Source organism: Salminus brasiliensis, chromosome 22 (genome assembly GCF_030463535.1).
Source record: "Salminus brasiliensis chromosome 22, fSalBra1.hap2, whole genome shotgun sequence".
Classification (NCBI taxonomy): Eukaryota; Metazoa; Chordata; class Actinopteri; order Characiformes; family Bryconidae; genus Salminus; species Salminus brasiliensis.
The window spans coordinates 21,083,308-21,098,261 of record NC_132899.1 but is presented as its reverse complement, the minus strand read 5'-3'; the positions used below and the strand labels follow the sequence as shown (position 1 = coordinate 21,098,261).

At 39.9% G+C, this 14,954-nt stretch overlaps 1 protein-coding gene across 1 annotated transcript in view; it reads left to right on the top strand.

Annotated features, from left to right (window-relative positions):
• The window catches only part of LOC140544018 (growth arrest-specific protein 7-like), a 55,441-nt gene extending 40,757 nt beyond the window's left edge, over window positions 1-14,684 (top strand). Inside the window, exons 9-14 of the mRNA XM_072667367.1 lie at window positions 3,608-3,686; window positions 6,179-6,307; window positions 6,917-7,040; window positions 9,646-9,725; window positions 9,863-9,961; window positions 10,069-14,684. Of these exons, the coding sequence (XP_072523468.1) occupies window positions 3,608-3,686; window positions 6,179-6,307; window positions 6,917-7,040; window positions 9,646-9,725; window positions 9,863-9,961; window positions 10,069-10,182 (625 nt within the window). The 3' untranslated portion in view covers window positions 10,183-14,684. The remainder of the gene's footprint in view (window positions 1-3,607; window positions 3,687-6,178; window positions 6,308-6,916; window positions 7,041-9,645; window positions 9,726-9,862; window positions 9,962-10,068) is intronic.
• The last annotated feature ends 270 nt before the right edge of the window (window positions 14,685-14,954 follow it).

Genomic DNA, 14,954 nt, shown 5'->3' with positions numbered 1-14,954 from the left:
CCAGATTAAAACTATGACAAAGATGGGTAAAATGGAGATACAAGGTTCTTGTTCGATTTCAGTTTGCCTGAAATAAATCAATAAATGAACAACAGGTTTTTAATCTACCAAATGATTGTGCCTTGGTGACAAGGTCATGTTTACCCCAAAGGGCTTTAGGGTCTGCAGACCAGGAGGCCTTGTAAGCATGGTTGCTAATGTTGCTAATTAATAATAATAAAAACACAAAAACAGAGCATCTCATAGAAGAATAAATTCCCATCAATATAGCATTTTTTATAAGTGCTGTTTTTCCACTGCATTTAATCACTTTTTTATGTACAATCACAGCTAGTTAGTAAACTTTAGTTTTTTTAGCACCCCTGGTTCAGGGCTGCTCCACCCTTTGTGTGCTTTCTTTACCTGGGAATGGAGGGGGCTTAGCCAGATTGTACTTGAAGAATTACTTAATGGAAAGTACCTCTTTAAGTATGTCCGTGCTAAATGTATGTATGCCTCCTGTTGTTTTGATAGAAATGGGAAAAATGAGCCCCAAGATACAGTAAACCAGTTTAACCCAGAATGCCTTTCTGAAAAACAAAATAAGGATCACTGACCGGCTTCTTCTCCAGGAATTTCCTCCAACTCACCTGTTTTCAGTGTAGTCTTGCCACAACATTAAGCTGACTCTCAGCACAACTGCAACTTGCTCTTTCAGCTGCCACACCAGTTCAGTAAAGAGGCCTGATTGTTTAATACAGAATGTAGATCATTCCGTAGAGGTCCGCCCACCCTCTCTTACAGACAGGCGCCACAATGCTCTCATTATTCTGCCTCTCAACTCGGGTTTTGTTGTGACTTGTGATGGCCATTGTTCTGCCGGCTGGCTCCTGCAGCCATGCTCAGAACCTCTTGTTTTTCCTGAATTTGCCATTTGTGCAGTCATGATGTAGACAGCATTGTTGCAGGGCTGCTGGCTGTGACCTTTCGCCACCTCACTGACCAATCATGCGCTGGCTTTGATATACAGTACATGAATATTTTCAAAACGTATTCCGTTGACTGACGTAGACCCGCATCGATAGTCAGAGCAGAGTTGAGTTCTTCACAGCTGGTTTTCTTCCAGCTGAACACATTAATGACAGTATCTGAAATATTTAATGTCTTAATGCACTTAATTCATCATATGGTGTCTGCATTTGGCCACACTGGAGCTGGAGTCATCAATTTAGACTTATCAAAGCCTGTTCTGTAGCATATTAAATATAGTTGTTGGGTATGAACTGGTATACCTCATGTTTACAGCATTTAGCAGATGCTCTTCAATCACGTTTTCAGAGGTAGCTGAATGTAGCTTAAGAGTCATGACCAAGACCTCTGATAGTGATGCTCATACTGAATCATTCAAAGAGTTCAAGCTAAATAAATATATTATTCAGACCTGATTTGAAATTTCAGAACATGAGTTTTGACCTGATGTCACATACACATGTGGTATCTCTAATGTTTAAATAGCTCGACTGAAATGAAAACACTCAAAAATTCACTTTTGGATATTACATACAGTTGTGGTTAAACATCTACATACACTCATCATGGACATGAGAATTATGGCAATATTGCTATTTCAGTGATTTCTTTAAACTTTTCTGGGTCAGAGATTACAACATACATCTTTAATATAACAAAGATTGGTTTCAGTTTTATATCACCAATATACATGCAGGGTACCAGCTTATAATATTAATTCAGTGATTCTGAATGTTCCTAAATATGTTTTGACCAAGGCCATCATGGTTAATCAAGGTGATCACGGTTGATAACAGCTGGTAGCTTCTCAGTGGCCACATAAAAAGGGTTTGTTTGACAACACTCATTGGGAAATGGGAAAGTCCAAGGAGCTCTGTGCACATCTGAGAAGGATGATTGTAGATTTACACAAGTAAGGAAAGTCTCTTGGATCCATTTCTGAACAGCTGTAGATTACAAGATAAAAAGAGATTACAAGCTGTTGCAAACATTTTGCACTTTGCCACTGCTTTTTGCTAGAAGAAGTCCAAACTGTCACCATCAGCTGAGGGGAGGGTCGAAAACAAAGCAACTACTTTGTATCTATAAAGGGGTAAAATAATTTAGTCTAGTTCCAAAAAGATCCGAACAGTCTTACTCATTTCTATCATCACTACTAATTGATATAATATGCTGTTCTGGCTCTGGCAGAGAATCGAAACCCCAGTCAGCCACATAGAGGGCAGGGGTATCGGCCTCTACACTGACATCTGATTTCTGATTGTAAGTTAGACAAAGCTGCTGATTGGTACAGACTTTTGGTAGCTGTGACTTGGCTGTCATGGCTCCGCTTGCTATGCAGAAGCCTGTGACTGTGCCAGGCCTGAATAGCTGGCCAAGAGAATGTGTTAGAAAAGTAAATTCCACGCGTCTCCCATTCAGAGCTCTCCTTTGAATCAGTGCACTGTAGCAAGTGAATCGCTTTAACTGACGCCTTGGGGGTCCTATTGGCTCAGGCTTTGAGAAAAATATGCAACGAATGCCTGGAATGAGGCAGTGAAGGTTTATCCTTGCACATTCTCTGCCTAGTGCTGTTTGACACCTTTCCTGAAGAATGATGGAAATGTTCCTCTGCAAAGGACTAATTTTAGAGGTTCTGCAGGAAAAAAGAATATATGTTTTATTATCTGTGAAGCTTTTTAACTTTGGTTCTCATCTCAAAGGCTTTGACTTGTTATTACTGCTGTTTCACTGGCTAGCTCCTGTAGCCATGAATTTGTCATTTGCACAGTTGCAGTGTGGTCTTGTAGGAGAACGTGTTAGACGTCTGACTGTTTAAAGCTAATTCTGAAGATAGAAGGAAAAAGATTTTAGGTTTTATTAATACATATAATTGCTGTTCCAAAAAAACTTTCACTTTTTGTATGTGAATCTGCCAGTTGTTGGGTGAGAAATTAATGGTGACTGGACCAATAGAAATGCTCAAAAGTGACATTATGTGAATTATTATTATTATTATTTTTTTTTTTTTATTACATTTCATTCTGTTGAATGTTAAAGTTGTTTCTTTCTGCAAGTTGACATTTTGGAGCACCTAAGCACATGATTTAAATCCATTTATTACAGCTATAGGAGTCATATTAGAACATCACATTAAAGCAGATGCGACTTAACATAAAAACAGTAAGAAGCACCAGGATGTTTTCATTTTGAAGGAAGTAGTTGACATCTTGTGAGCTAGTTTGGAGAACACAGCTCGATTCCAGAATTCTCCTGAAGAGCTCACCTGATTTAACATCATAAAGTACTGATTTACCACACCAGGTGTTGGATAATGACACTAAATAATGCTGGACTAGGCTGAGGAGAACTTTGGAAATGTATAAAGAACACACTGATGTAAAAGCACTATTTTCTGTGTAAATGTTATTTTAATTTATTGTAAAATGTTTAGTTTTACTGAGCAAATAAACACTTGCCAAGATAAGCATAAAGAGTTGGATGAAAGTTGACAGGTCAGATTGTACAACATTTTTATGCATGTCTGTAAAAGGCTTAGATTAATAGGACTTAGACTCCCACTGTGCTGAAGTCATGCCTGTTTCTTATCTGTCCTCAGCACACTTGGAGAGGCCTGGGCCCAGCTGAAGAAAAGCCTGGCAGATGAGGCTGAAGTTCATCTCAAGTTCTCCTCTAAGGTAACACTCTGACCACAAATGAGTTCTCTCTGCCAGTACCTCACACTGCTACTGAGATGTAGTGGCTTTCAATTTAGATAACAATACATATAGTAAAGTTCATATATTGTCTATGAAATGAAACACTTTACTAAGAATGCCTGCACTGAAATGTCAAGTTCTTGGAAAATGAACAATGTCTGTACTATGTGTAAAACTTTTAACCTCAGACATACTGTACGCTACAGTGTACTGTGTATAAACTGTAAACAGGCTGCTCACATAGTGACTTCTGTATGTGTGGAAGTATGCTGACGAGAAGGTTCTGGTGTACAGCTGTTTGGAGGAGAATTGAGAGTGTCATATTTGTGGAGACTGGGGAAAAATATGCCAGATGTGTTCATAAGCTTGCTGGTGAGGACACACTAATCCTATAAGCTAGAGTTGCACACAAAGGGTCACAGCCCCTAGCCTCTATATATATTACATGCAAAGGTAGACAAGTACAACAGTTTGCACTGGCCAGTTGGGCCACCAAAACAATTAATCTTCTGGAGCAAATAAAAAATCTGTGGCCACAATCATGGAAACCAACAGGCATAAAGACCTGAGTTACTTTGACAAGGCCTGAATTGTTATAGCCAGGCAGAGCATCTGGCTGGGGGCATCTCCAAAATGGCAAGACTTGTGGGGTGCTCCCTGCAGTGGTGGACACCTACTGATGGTGGTCCTAGGATGGACAAACCACAAAGGCTGTTTAATGCACAAAAGCAATCCTGTCTGATCCAAACTGATAGAAAGGCTATGGTGGCTCAAGTCGCAACTATTGTCATAATACATGTGTCATATGTATTATGTCATAATACATAGTGTCATAATACATAGTGCAGCGCACACCAAGGATAGGCCATGCTAACCGCCCACTGTCAAAAGCCCCTACAGTGGACTGGCGAGCGTCTGAACTGAGCCTTGGAGCAATGGGAGAATGTCCCCTGGTCAATGAATTCCATTTCTATACATTACAAGTTCAGATAGGTATGTGTGCCCTGTTCACCTGAGAAAGTACACGCTACCAGACGCCAGGATGCACTGTGAGAAGAAGACAAGTCGTGAAGGGAGGCAGTTCCACTTCAGAAATTACAGGACTTAAAGGATCTTCTGCTAACGTCTTGGTGCCACATACCACAAGGCACCTTCAGAAATCTTGTCCATGCCCTGGCAGGTCAGAGTTGTTTTGGCAGCAGAGGATGAGCAGCATATTAGACAGGCAGTCATAATGGGTATATTCAGTGAATTTATCAAGAATGCTTCAGTAACTAAAAAGCAATCTGATGATTCTTCAAAATAAGAAACTGTTTTCGAAACTGTTGTGGTAACTGTGGAGCCCTCTGACAATCTGGTCTGTCCAGATGATCTATCCGATTGGATACGGTTTTGCTAAAGCAATGAAGGCTTCTAATGGTAACACCAGCTAGCTCATTTAGCACCATCATTTATCGGTGATATTAGCAAACTTCACCCAGGTCTGCTAATAAAGGAGAGCTAACTGCCAGTTCTGTTACATCAGCTAACAGATGCTCACACTCTGGATTAGAGAGAACGAAGCCAAATCTGCTGTTTGGGATCCGGATATGATGAGGCCAGTGCTTAGATGGCTGCGAAGAAATCTAGAACCGAGCTAACCAGATTTTTGACTTGTTTGACTTGCAAACCAGAAACCATAAGATAGTCAACCACTTCGGTCAGATAGTCAACTGCTTAAAACCTCTGCATATAATCCTCTGTTAAAAGTACTGTGTACATATAAAACACTGAGGTGTATTTGAGCCAGTGACTGTAGAAAACATGGATGCTGTGGTTCCATTCCCAAAATTGTCCACCATGTTGTCAAATTTGCAACCAGAGTTTGCACAGTAGAGACCAGTAAAGGTGGAGCCAGATATGCTTACTCATTTGGTCGACTCGCAGCCTTCTCCCAAGCATGAACAGGACCAAGCAGGACCAGAAGCAAACGAAACATTTCACTTACATTTACACTCTGCTCTGTTTGACAAAGCTACTACGATCCAGTTTAACCCCCCAAGCTGCTGTAAATGCATCAGGATGCTTACCAAAAGAACTGCTAAGAACTTTGCACAGGGTGTCTGTTAATGCGACCAACAGCAAATGATAAATAATAGGCAGGATTAGCTAGCTAGTTGCCTGGCATTGAGCAAAAAGATTCTGCAGTTCCAGCCAAGGCTCTCAATCACTTAATTATTGTGTAACCTGGGAAAAAGAAAAAGGGGCTAATATTAGCACAGGGCCTAAAACCCGTGTTGGAATAGACATTGGAAAAATGGGTTGTTTTGTCATTGAAACAAAGGGGTATGGGTGGAGCTAGAAATCATATTGCAACCAGCCATCAGAGGCGCTGTCCCGTTGAACCATTACTTTGAATCCATGTACAACATATACATTTGTATGTTAGGCCCTTTGATCCATAAACTATAGTTACTTTTTCTACGTTTCAGCTGCAAAGTGAAGTGGAAAAGCCCCTCCTTGTATTTCGAGACAACTTTAAGAAGGATATGAAGAGGTTTGACCATCACATCGCTGACCTCAGGAAGCAGCTAGCCAACCGATACGCTGCTGTGGAGAAGGTAGAGTAGTTTTAATACATTCTACAAACTTTTGGCCAGGTATAATACAAGACTGATAACTGAATCACAAAGCTACGCACTGTATCAGCGGTAGTGTAGCATTAGCATCACATCGATCTGTGCAAACCTCTCCCGCAAGTCTCCTGCAGCAAAGTTAGTCCCTGGTCTAGAATTTCAGGAATTCTTCTCATACATTATTAAAGCTCCACTTTGTTTCCCAAAGCAGGAGACCATTTCCTGGCCCTGGAGAATATCCAAGCTCTATAAATAATCACATGGCCGTGCCCTTCACACATGACCTTGAGACAGAGAACACAGTCGTCTGGGTTTAAAGAGTTGGGGCAGTAAACAAACCAGCTCTGACAAACAGATCTCATTTCAACGCTGTCATTCTAGAAGCTGAGATAGAGGAAGACCTTAACTATAAAATATTGGAAAGCTCATATACGTTTGAGCTTTACAGAGATCAGAAATGTTTTTTTTTCCAGAGAGTGAAAAAAATAAAATAATAAGATATCCAATAAGCCCTGCTTCAAATTAAGTGATATACAGCACATAGAAAGGAGAACATGCAAAATTTATGTCTTATCTCTCTTTGTGCCTTGAAAGGCACGTAAGGCCCTTGCTGACCGGCAGAAGGACCTGGAGGTGAAGACACAGCAGCTGGAGATCAAACTGAACACAAAGATCGAGGAGGACATCAAGAAGGCCCGCAGGAAATCCACACAGGCAGGTCAGTGTCTCTGAAATGGCAGCACTCACAGAAGGCCTGGACTCTGTGGCATTTATCTAGGCACTGAACAGGTAAAAGGACAGTGCTGGATATCAAAGGATTGCCCTGCATTTTGCACAAATGAACATCACAGATTTGGCAGATTATGGAAAGAAACTTTTATTATACTTACTTTACTTTATTTACTTTAAATTTACTTTATTTATTTTGAAATTGAATTTTGTCCATCCCCCCCCCCCAAAAAAAAAAATATATATATATATTATTTATATATATATTTATACATTTTTCTAATCTGATTTACTTACCTGACTGACACAGCTCCTAGCTGCTTTGTAACTGCATTCGTAACCAAGAAGGAGGCTAATGCACACACCAAGTGATCAGACTGCACAGTTTAGAGCTGATTTAGAACCAAAGAAGGGAGTGTGGTTCTCTCACTGTTAGAACAGCGCACTTCTACAATCATTTTATTTTTTCCCTGAATTTTTACGTTCCACCTTAAATAATGCAGCACTTACGTTCCACTGTTGAAATGTACACACTGTAAATGCTGCACTATTTAAGGTGGAATGGAGAGTTCGAATAAGAAGCCAACTTTAGCTTTTGATTTGGCTGCTAACTGGTAACGTCACCTAGGGAAGTCTAAGGATTGGAAGTTGATTAGAGCCTTAATACATATACCCAATATATATTCACTGTAGTACCTCTCATACTCTAATAATCATGTCCACTTACGTACATTTAAAAAGAAAATGCTGAAAGTGGTGGTCGTGAAGTCTGAAAGGAGAGTGAAAACTCTGTAATCGAAAACTATAAAATCAAAACACTAAATAAAACCGAATCTAAGAATCTCCCACGGGATTAAGAGAACTGAGCCTTTGTTAAATCGCCCACAGGATCAGAATATAACAAAATGTCCTCAGTCAGTGTCTTTGTGGCTGCAACATATTGCGAAACTGCACAGCTTGTTTGTATCAGCCCGTACTTTTCGCTGTCGACAACTGAAATTAGATTTCTTTCATGTCACTGAAGGTAATTTTGATGGTTTACATCTGGTTAATAACAAATTTGTGCTGCACATACTGCCTGTTATTAAATCAGTACAGTAATAAATATGCATTATCTCACAAAAACAGTTGTACTGTTCTGTGACTGTACGGTTCTGATCCAGTCACTCTAAGGGAGGAGAGACATGGTCAATGTCACAGAGCCAAAAGGTCTGTTGTTGTGACAGAAGCCGTATATCTGGAGCTTTAGAGCGCATTTTTTCCAAGCTGTTGTGTTAGTCAGAAAATACAGAATTACTAAAACACATTAGAGGAAATTCAGAGGCAGAGAGAGAGAAGTAAAAGAAATAGAGGAAGATATCTGTGTTGCAGATTGATCGCGTCACACAATGGTGTGAAAGTGACAAACCTGCCATACCTGACATACTGGCTCAGTAACTCTGCTTCAGCTCAATGTTTTACTCAAAATGTGGTTAATTGAGAACAAAAACACACAATCAGATTCAGCATTATGCTGAACACATTTCCCAACTGCTCTCAACTAAAGTGTACTTTTGGCACCCCCTAGTGGTAAATGGTGGTCTAGAACTGTAATAGAACAAAGCTAGTATGGCAGTTTATACAGCAGTAATCTGGAACACTTCATTTACATTTTCAGATTCAAAGTTCCCAAAGTCTAAAGCATGAATAATGTGAGGGTGATATTTAAGATACAGTTTTTTTAGCAATTTCTTCTATACAGATTTTGTGATACAGTACACACAGTTCGATAATAATTGAACAATGCTATGCAAATACAGCATTGCGCAGAATTCAGAGAGCACCCCTTCATTTATTTCATTTCCAGCCAAAACATTGGGGAGAAAACCATTCTGCGCTCTCGCGTCAGATCTGAAACACTCCATAGGGTTTCCTCTCCGTCCTTCCTCTGTGAGAAGACAACTCGACAGTTCTGTAGGTCTGAGGATATAGAGCTGACGAAGAAGCTCTTATTTTTGAACATCTTCTTTTGAGCAGCTTCTAAAGCTGCTGCTGTTCAGAGTCCCGACTTCATAGAGCATCACTGAATGTGTTTGTACTACCCTTGATTTCAGAAGAAACCATAAATGAGCAGGTGTCCCAATACTTTTGTCTAGTCGTTTAAAATTCAAATGAGTAGTTTCTGTTCATTATCAGCGGTTAGAGCTCCGTGCTATTGATGACAGGGTTGTGGGTTCGATACCCAGGCTTGGCAAGCTTCCACTGTCGGGCTCTTAAGCAAGGCCCTTCACCCTCTCTGCTCCCCAGGCTCTGGAGTTGGCACACCGCTCCAGGTGTGTGTGGCTCACTGTAGTTCACGTGTGTGTGTGAGTGTGTGTGAGTGTGTGTGTTCACCACCTTGGATGGGTCAAATGCGGAGGACACAATTTGCTGTACATAGTACAGTGACGGATACTTGCACCTTTACCTTTTTACACCAGGTGCTGCAGTCTGAAAAAGCATATCATATCAAAATCATATTGTGATACAGACTGCAAAACATATTGTGCTATGAAACACCCTAGAACTGACTGCTCACATATGATGTGTACAACTGATGTGTTTTCTTACCCCAGGGGATGATCTCATGCGATGTGTTGATCTGTATAACCAGTCTCAGTCGAAATGGTTTGAGGAGATGGTCACTACAAGTCTGGTGAGACCACTTGCTCATCTACATTATAATATTTAATATTTAGCCACTAAGTATTGTCTGTAGCTAACACAACATCATTACACAAAATGGAAAATGATACTACTTCTGACATCGTGTTATTTTCATGCAACCTGCAGGAGCTGGAGAGACTGGAGGTGGAACGTGTGGAGATGGTCAGAAAACACCTCTGCCAGTACACAACACTGCGGCATGAGACAGACATGTTCAACCAAAGCGTGAGTCTCCTAGCGCCAGACTGTGGCACGCATTTAAGTAAATACCTGTTTATATAAAGGGAATAGATAAGCAATACAGTACTGGTGCTTGTGTGTTTCATGTCCAGACCATGGAGCCGGTGGACAAGCTGCTCCAGATTGTGGACCCAGCTAAAGACCGAGAGCAGTGGGTGAAAGAACACAAGACGGGGGAGGTGAGGCCAGTGGACATGGAGATCTAATGGAGTGTTAAAGCAAAGACTGTATTATTATCTCATTGACGGAGCTGGCCCTGTGAGACTATGAACAGGGTGTCCGTTCAGGTGTGTATGCTGAAACACAGGCCCAGAACCTGGTGGGACATAAAGGCCCTGGAACGAAAACACTGTCCAAGCAAGTGTGGGCCAGTGAATGGGACTGCTGTGTTTGAGGAGATGGAGCTCTACTGACCAAAGCAGGTTGCTGTGTAAACCACAGCAGAAAGCCAGTGAACCCTCTTGAGATTGTGGGTTCAACCAGGGGTGGACCTCTTGTCCAACACAGACACAGAGTTGCTGGTTTATTACAGGAAGCACACGACCATGCCATTGCTATGTTTGGGTCACTGCTGTTAACAATGGTCCCCCACCCAAACAGTGTCTATTCAGTGGTGAGCTTAATGTGATCCTTTTCAGACTGTTGGGGGAGGAGGGGTGATCAAATGGGCAGCAACAGATGAGCTACAGTCCATGATCGTATACCTGCAAAGAGCATCTATGTGTAAATATTTTAAACCTCTACAAAGAACACTTCAGCTCCACTTACCATATAGGAGCACTGTGTAGTTCTATCATTACACACTGTGGTCCATCTGTTTCTCTGCATACTTTCACCATGTTCTTCAATGGTCAGAACCTCACAAGACCTCTACAGAGCAGGTATCATTTGGGTGGTGGGTCATTCTCAGCACTGCAGAGACACTCACATGTTGGTGGCGTGTTAAGTGTGTGTCGCACTGGTACAAGTGGATCAGACACAGCAATGCCTCTGATGTTTTTAAACACTGTGTCCAAACACTGCCCACTCTGTTAGACACACCTACCTAGTTGCTCCACCTTGTAGATGTAAAGTCAGAGACAGAAGCTCATGTGTCGGAGCACAGTTTCTGTTGGTCATCCTCTAGTCCTTCATCAGTGGTCACAGGACGCTGTGGGCTGGATTTTTCTGGTTGGTGGACTGTTCTCAGTCCAGCAGTAATGATGAGGTGTTTAAAAACTCCAGCAGCACTGCTGTGTCTGATCCACTCGTACCAGTGCAACACACACTAACACACCAGAGTTCATTCCAAACCAGGGTTGATCATAATCATCTAATATGACTGTGCATATTGTTACTATTACACAAAAAACCTTGTATCTCCATTTTTGTAATTTTTCAATATTTTGACAGAATGTCAGTTGGTCTTTACAGTTTTGTGGTGAATGGACCAATAGAAATGCTGCAAAATGACTAGGCGTAAAAAAAAATCACATTGACCTCCACTGAAACTTAACAAGTTGCCGTTTTGAAAAAACAAGGTTTTTACATGCCCTATATTAGCTGTATTAATGTTTCTGATAAATTCGCCACTGACTAAAGTTGGGTGTGCCTGATAAACTGGCAACTTAGTGTAGACCTTCCTTCTTTCTCTCTCTGTCCTCTCCCGCTCACACTCAAACAGAGGAGCCTGGAACTGCAAAAGTGCAAAAATTACAAAATCTGTTGAATTGACTTTCAGGAGAAGCGATGCAATTTACAGATACACACAGGAGCAACGTGTATTGACTAGACTAGATTAGACTAGTTGAAGAGATAAGTAATGCACATATGTAAAGAGAACATTTACACAGATCAGTTTTAAATCTATATAATTGCTGCTGCTACATAATTATTGATAAACAAGTCCATCAGTCAAGTTATTTATACTGCTATGATATTAAGTGCTATGAGACTAAGGGTTCAGACACAGACTGGAATAAAACCACCAGTCTTCTATGAGATGTGCAAGTTAAAGACTGATGTTACCCAAAATAGTTGAATTTTGCACCTGGAGAATTAGAGACAGAGAACACAAGAGATTAGGTCAATTACTGATTTCTGCTGTAACTAATGGTTATTTGCTTTCATGCATTTTAGGCATTACAGACAAGTATGTCTACCTTTTATATACAGTTACACAGGGTCTTAGGAGACTGGGTACACTAAGCTGACTGCGTTCTGATGAAGTAATTTGGCATTTGACATTGTTATCTGATAATGCAGTTTTCTGTGGTGTTAAATAAAAAAGTAGAAAAAGCACTAATATACACTGAATTAATTTCACCACACATATCTTATTAATATACATTTTATGGACATTTACAGGGGGGCTGTAGAAATAAGCTGTTTACTTTATGTAATCTATCACACTATTATAATTTTTATTAGATTAATTATAAGAATTATTCAAATTGAAACAGTATAATTATCTGTGTATGATTGTCTCATCCCTAATCATGGACACACAGTGTCATTGATGTGAAGCACCAAAGTACTAATAGCACTGCCTGCTAAATGTGAATGAGAGAGTTAGTGTGTGAGTGAGTTTCAAGCCAGGTCAGTGAGGTGCTTCGCATCTTAAAATACATGGTTGAATGAAAGGAAGTATAAAGATGTAGCCTATTACTGAACAAGCTGTAAAAAGATGTTCATTCTCACATTTACTGAAACAGATTTAAAGCTTTGAACTTTCAATCAGGACTACTTGGCAGGTCTCCTTAGTGTATCCAGGCCTTAATGGTGGCCCAGTCTGCTATCTTGTGGTCAGGAATCTCAGGGGTTAAGAGTACACCATTCTTAACATGTAACAGGACAACAGTTCAACACACAGGCAACAACTAGACAAGTGTTCTTTCTTAACGTGCTTGTTTTCTATCTTTATAGACATGGTTTTTGTCTATCTTTGAGAATCTGGCTTTGGTTATTCCCAACGGTTAAGTAGAGGACAGACTACAAGCACCTACCAGATATGGACAAAGTATGTAGAGAAAAAAAGAGGTACAGATAATATATAATATATAAAATAATTTTGCACAATGCTTATTTTTTTACCAAATGAACTTAACACTGATTTTGTTTTTTTACTGTCTGGTAATGACATTCTGACTGGATATTTTTTTTCCTTTTTTTGTTGTTGTTTTTGATTTTATTTTTTTATAGCTACAGTATCATAAGCGAGCAGCTCAAGGATCATTTAGTGATTGGCGATGTACATGTTCATCATGTTTCTGTTCAAGTGATGTTCGGAGTGTGAAGTTTACTATAAAATACTTGTAGAAAATTCTATAATCTAGGTCTAATAGCTGATGAATAGCTGATGCTTTTCCTTTAATATGTTGCTTAAATTTGTTGAATGTTAAAATTCAGAGTATATTTCTGTCTGTATGTGTCTTAACAAAAATACAAGCTTTATAAAGGACATAGCTGTGGCACACATTTTCATATTTTATTTGATAAAAACTCAAGAATACATAAAATACAGATATTTTCAAATGCTTATATATGGTTCTAATAATTCAGTTTCTAACTGATTTATTTCCAGACACTGCAGCCATTGGGCATAAATGGATTGTTCTTAATAGTGTTGGAATGTAAGTAAATGCATACTCAAAGACTTTTCCATGTATAGCTTTAATATCTTTAAATACTCATTTGGTATATTTTTACTGCTAAAAACACCTTAGAGACAAATCACATGTTTAATCTTGCTTATTCATGTCTCTGATGGTATTTTAAAAAAAGATATTGACATTTCATGGTAAGGTTTTGGCAAAGAGAATCAAAACTGTGACCGTAAATAACTGGACAGTAACACAGGTTCTGTTGTTTTGGTTCTGTGCACACTGCATTAGAAATTAAACTACAACCATAACAGGAAGTGCATAAAATGTCAGCTTTGACTGTGTGTACAGTGATTCTGTGTTGATCATGTACGAACCTATGCCCTTTTTATGCATAAGCCCTCAAAGGAAACCACAGATATTTGGACAAATAAACTCATCAAACACTTTATCAGTGACAGCAAGGACAGAAAGCTGAGGCTGCAAAGGGACACAGGCTCAAACCTGCCAAGTCTGGACAGTTGAACCAGAAAAAAAATAACCTGGTCTGATGAATCTCGATTTCTGCTGGGGCTCCCAGATGGTAGGGTCAGAATTTGGCACTAAAAACATGAAACCATAAATCCAGCCGGCATTGTGGCGATAGTCCAGGCTGGTGGAGGTAGTGTAATGGTGTGAGGAAGTTTATCTTGGAACACTTTGGGCCTGTCAATGCAAATCAAGCATTAACTGCATGTCACAGCCTATTCGAGAATTGTTGCTGATAACCTCTTCATGACCCGATTTACCCTTATCTTCCAACGGCTACTTTCTGCATAATAATGAACCAGATCACAAAACAAAAGCCAGAGAACTTCTCCAAAAGGCACCATTAACATGACAATGAGTTCAGTGTTCTTACCAATGTGGCCTTACCAATCACCGGATCTGGCAACACTGGATTTGAATTCAGTAGAACACCTTTGGGATGTAGTAGAGCCAGAATCGCAAGGCTATGTTTCCAATACCTTGTGAAATTCATGCCACAAATAATCTAAATTGTTCTGAGAGCAAGAAAGGCCCTACAGTGTATAAGTGGTGTTGTGTTATCCTAATAAAGTATTCAGTGAGTGTGTATTTAATATAATCCTAAAAAACATGTCCATGACTGCTGATTTGTATCTTCTGGTAATTCCTCAGTGGCCATGCTGACTGTATGGGGCTATTTTCGCCACCTCAGAGTCTACATGCTGATGTACTTAACAGCTTTCCTTTGTGTAGCAGTAGAATCTTAACAAGGCCGTGAGTCTTTCGTCTTTTGTGATTCATTCAATTTAGGCTTGATTTAAAGCTGACATTTTGCACTTTCACCTCACAGTCAAGCTCTGGAGTACCGACTCAAACAACAAACACTACTG